This window comes from Rhagoletis zephyria, unplaced genomic scaffold (assembly GCF_001687245.7).
Source record: "Rhagoletis zephyria isolate East Lansing unplaced genomic scaffold, Rhagoletis_zephyria_1.1 Rzeph_scaffold_00174, whole genome shotgun sequence".
Taxonomy (NCBI): Eukaryota; Metazoa; Arthropoda; class Insecta; order Diptera; family Tephritidae; genus Rhagoletis; species Rhagoletis zephyria.
In genome coordinates, this window is record NW_016157258.1 from 89,165 (window position 1) to 91,441 (window position 2,277).

Sequence of the window (2,277 nt, forward strand, 5' to 3'; positions counted from 1 at the left end):
TGACCATGCTGAAAATGCCAGCGACTTATCACTTCACTAAGTTCAGCGAAGAGATATTTGAGAATTGCATAAAAAATGCATACCCAATTAAGAACGAGCGAAATACTTTTAAACACAAGTGCGTATGTGTGTTCGCTGCACTTGGTTTATGCGGGAATGCAATATAAATGCGTGTGGGTGTTCGCTGTTCTTTGTTTATGCGGGAAATGCATAAGTCGCTTTAACACAGGGTAATTTCGATTTAGATGAGATGTTAAAGGCGGCTGGAGATACTTCCTTCTTCGAGGATTTTCCCGGATCTCAAATGTCACGACTCTCCATCTACTTTAAGGAACACCAGTTTATAACTTCTAAGAGATCAGAGTTGTATGGCAGAACGGACTTTTTAGCGAATTGTGGGGGAATTTTTGGTCTCTTCATGGGGTTTTCTATATTAAGTTTAGTAGAATTATTTTATCATTTATCGCTACGCTTATGGAGCAATATGAGACGTTTGGCCGGTCCACATTCTTCACCGATATTGTAAATACGAGAATTTCGCAGTTTTCACATTTATTTGTTCATATGTATAAATATCTGTATATGTTCATATTTGCCTTGTATGTAGTATATGTTTGCAAATTTGTTTGATATTTTTTTAAATAAAACGTATGTGTGTATCTACGCGTTTTTATAATATCCAATATTTACTTTTGTCCAATTTTGTAATAAAGTAGTTTCCATAATTCATATTAAAAAAAAATTAAATGTTTTTATTTAGTTATCTCATTAATGCGAAACGACTGATGACTTCACGGAAATGCGTTTTTTTAAAAACATGTTACGTTAATTATCTCTTAAAAACCCTACTTCGAAAGAAATTAACCCCTATTTAAAGCTCAAAACGTAACTGCTTTTGAGTCCACCAATGTGTCCGGGTCAATTTTCTGAGCTTCGGGTTGTGGAGTGCTTGGCTTTTTGGTTTGCAGTCGCAAGTGTTTAATGTGTTCCCCGTCTTCCTGCTTTCCGCTTCGTTTCAATACTGCGGCACTGTTGTCACTTTTTTCAACTTGAGCCATTATTTTCGACACTAGAGCTTTGGAGCTGGTAGGCTCCTGGTTGTCCTCTATGTCCGAATTTATTTTGCGTTTTTTAACATTTGGTTTGTAACCTTTAACAGCATCTTCTCTCGGCTCTGATTGAGTCACTACTTCTGTAATAGAAATATATATTTGTTTATCATATTTACGAACGTTTTCTTCGATCATTTTTACCAGACAATAGTTCTTCCTCAAAATCGCTGGCAACTTCATAATCTTCCAACATATCTGCTATGTGCTCGTCTGCTTCTTTCATGGTGGTCGATTCAACACAATATTCCGTGTCGCTTTGATTGTCCACTTTTTCATAATCTAGCATTCCATATTCAACGACATCTACGCGTTTACTCTCCTTTAGTCTAATGAGCGCCGATTCATCATTTAAGTCTTGTATGGAAAATACCATTTCTGCATCCAATGCTTCATCTACTTTATCCATCGCTTCTTCACATTCCTTATCAATATTATCGTCACTATCTATGTCACTATTATCTCCACAATAAAAAAATGGTACCGCTGTGGTTGCTAGAATCGTTCGACGTGCATTTTTTATTATATACTTATTATCGAAATGGTCGGAACACATGAGCATATGTGATTCCGGCAATCCATCTGGCACTTTACCTCGTTTCATCCATTCCTCATATCGTCTCGGATCCTTGGGGAATCGAAAAATCGTGAATTCCTTATTGCCGCAAGGTACCTTATGATGTGTGTAGTTATCGCAGCCTTTATATTTGCACGTTCTAAAACGCATAGAAGAAAAAGTTTTACTCATCTCGGAGGATGAGGCTACTTGTTATTGTGTCGATGTTGATTAAATTTACGGCAGTGGATTCTTTAAGAAATTTGTGCTACCAAAAAACTAACTTCCTTACAAGGAGCTCTCCTCACAGCACCAAAGAATTTTCTACATATTCCAAAGGCAATACAATATTTTGACAGTAGAGTCTTAAAACTATCGATGGCACTATCGATAGTTTCAATTTTTTTAGACTATCAATACTCATTGATAGTTTTTTCTTATACTATCAAAAATATCGATAGTTTAGTAGGACTATCGATCATTTCTCCCAAGTTTTTTGAAATTATACATACACATCTTAATCGTAAATCCTTTTTTGTTTGTATAACTTCGAACTTTCTAAAAAGATAGTGCTATCGATAGTTTTGTTTTTTTCGAGACTATCGTGAATAT

The 2,277-nt window shown here is 35.7% G+C and overlaps 2 protein-coding genes across 7 annotated transcripts in view; one reads left to right on the plus strand and one right to left on the minus strand.

Moving 5' to 3' along the window:
* Positions 1–829, plus strand: part of LOC108356767 (pickpocket protein 28-like) — a 3,805-nt gene extending 2,976 nt beyond the window's left edge. The window contains 1 exon segment of the mRNA XM_017607871.1: positions 231–829. Within this exon segment, the coding sequence (XP_017463360.1) occupies positions 231–526 (296 nt within the window). The 3' untranslated portion in view covers positions 527–829.
* The window catches only part of Dlip2 (Dorsal interacting protein 2), a 7,520-nt gene extending 5,456 nt beyond the window's left edge, over positions 1–2,064 (minus strand). Inside the window, exons 1-3 of one of the 6 annotated variants that reach the window (XM_017607851.1) lie at positions 1,492–2,064; positions 1,254–1,311; positions 910–1,189 (exon numbers count right to left, since the gene is read on the minus strand). In XM_017607851.1, the coding sequence (XP_017463340.1) occupies positions 910–1,189; positions 1,254–1,311; positions 1,492–1,857 (704 nt within the window). In that variant the 5' untranslated portion in view covers positions 1,858–2,064. Of the gene's footprint in view, positions 1–909; positions 1,193–1,253 lie in introns of all 6 variants that reach the window. The other 5 variants (XM_017607844.1, XM_017607831.1, XM_017607809.1 and 2 more) reach the window with 5 other exon arrangements.
* Positions 2,065–2,277: the final 213 nt, after the last annotated feature.